This window comes from Phaethon lepturus, unplaced genomic scaffold (genome assembly GCF_000687285.1).
Source record: "Phaethon lepturus isolate BGI_N335 unplaced genomic scaffold, ASM68728v1 scaffold33096, whole genome shotgun sequence".
In the NCBI taxonomy this organism is placed as follows: Eukaryota; Metazoa; Chordata; class Aves; order Phaethontiformes; family Phaethontidae; genus Phaethon; species Phaethon lepturus.
The window spans coordinates 4,046-4,807 of NW_010546108.1; the positions used below are offsets into that span (position 1 = coordinate 4,046).

A 762-nucleotide genomic window follows, 5' to 3' on the forward strand; every position below is an offset into this window, starting at 1 on the left:
GGGGTCCGAGGGGAGGATGCGGCTGTACATGTACTGGCCCCCTCGCGGGTCGAAGAAAGGCTCGAAGCCACAGAGCCTGTGAGAACAGGAGAGAGCTACACGCTGCCGCCCAGGCCCCGCGGCACAGCCGTGCTGGTGTTTGCCGGCTGCTCGCAGTCGGCTGGGGTGGGGAGCAAACCGTCTCACCGCCACGGTTTCACCACCCGCAGGACCCCGGCAGTGTTACTCACAGGATGTAGGTGATGACACCCACGGACCACATATCGACTTCAGGGCCGTACGGGCACCCGTGGAGGATTTCGGGGGCTGGAAGCAGAGTTTGCAGCCATCAGTCATACCTGCACTGAGCTGTGCGCAGCCTCAGGCAGGGAGCAGCCTCCCCACGTCTCCCTCCCGCTCACCGCAGTACCCCGGCGTCCCACAGACGGTTTTCATGGTGTCCTGTTCGTCCACGATCTTGGAGAGCCCGAAGTCGCCTTGGAGGGACACAGAGGGGAGCGACACTGCCGTCAGGGACAGGCGCCATTAACCCCCTCGTGCCACAAACCCCGTCCCCTGGGGGGCCCTTGGCAAACCCACCAATTTTGAGGGGAGCGTCAGGGGACAGGTCTGCGTAGAGCAGGTTCTCCGGCTTCAGGTCGCGGTGGACGACTCCGTTTTCATGCAAATACTGCAGAGAGAGAGAGAAAGCGGGGTGCGGGAAGGGAGGGAAGGGGCAGGGAAGCCCCGTCCGCATCGGACGGGGTTTAGGAGGAGGGGGCA

At 64.0% G+C, this 762-nt stretch overlaps 1 protein-coding gene across 1 annotated transcript in view; it reads right to left on the bottom strand.

Annotated features, from left to right (window-relative positions):
* LOC104622422 (calcium/calmodulin-dependent protein kinase type IV-like) overlaps positions 1-762 on the bottom strand; it is a gene marked incomplete at its 5' end in the record, with an annotated part of 2,623 nt that overhangs the window by 1,130 nt on the left and 731 nt on the right. The window contains 4 exons of the mRNA XM_010289194.1: positions 4-76; positions 231-306; positions 402-476; positions 580-670. Of these exons, the coding sequence (XP_010287496.1) occupies positions 4-76; positions 231-306; positions 402-476; positions 580-670 (315 nt within the window). The remainder of the gene's footprint in view (positions 1-3; positions 77-230; positions 307-401; positions 477-579; positions 671-762) is intronic.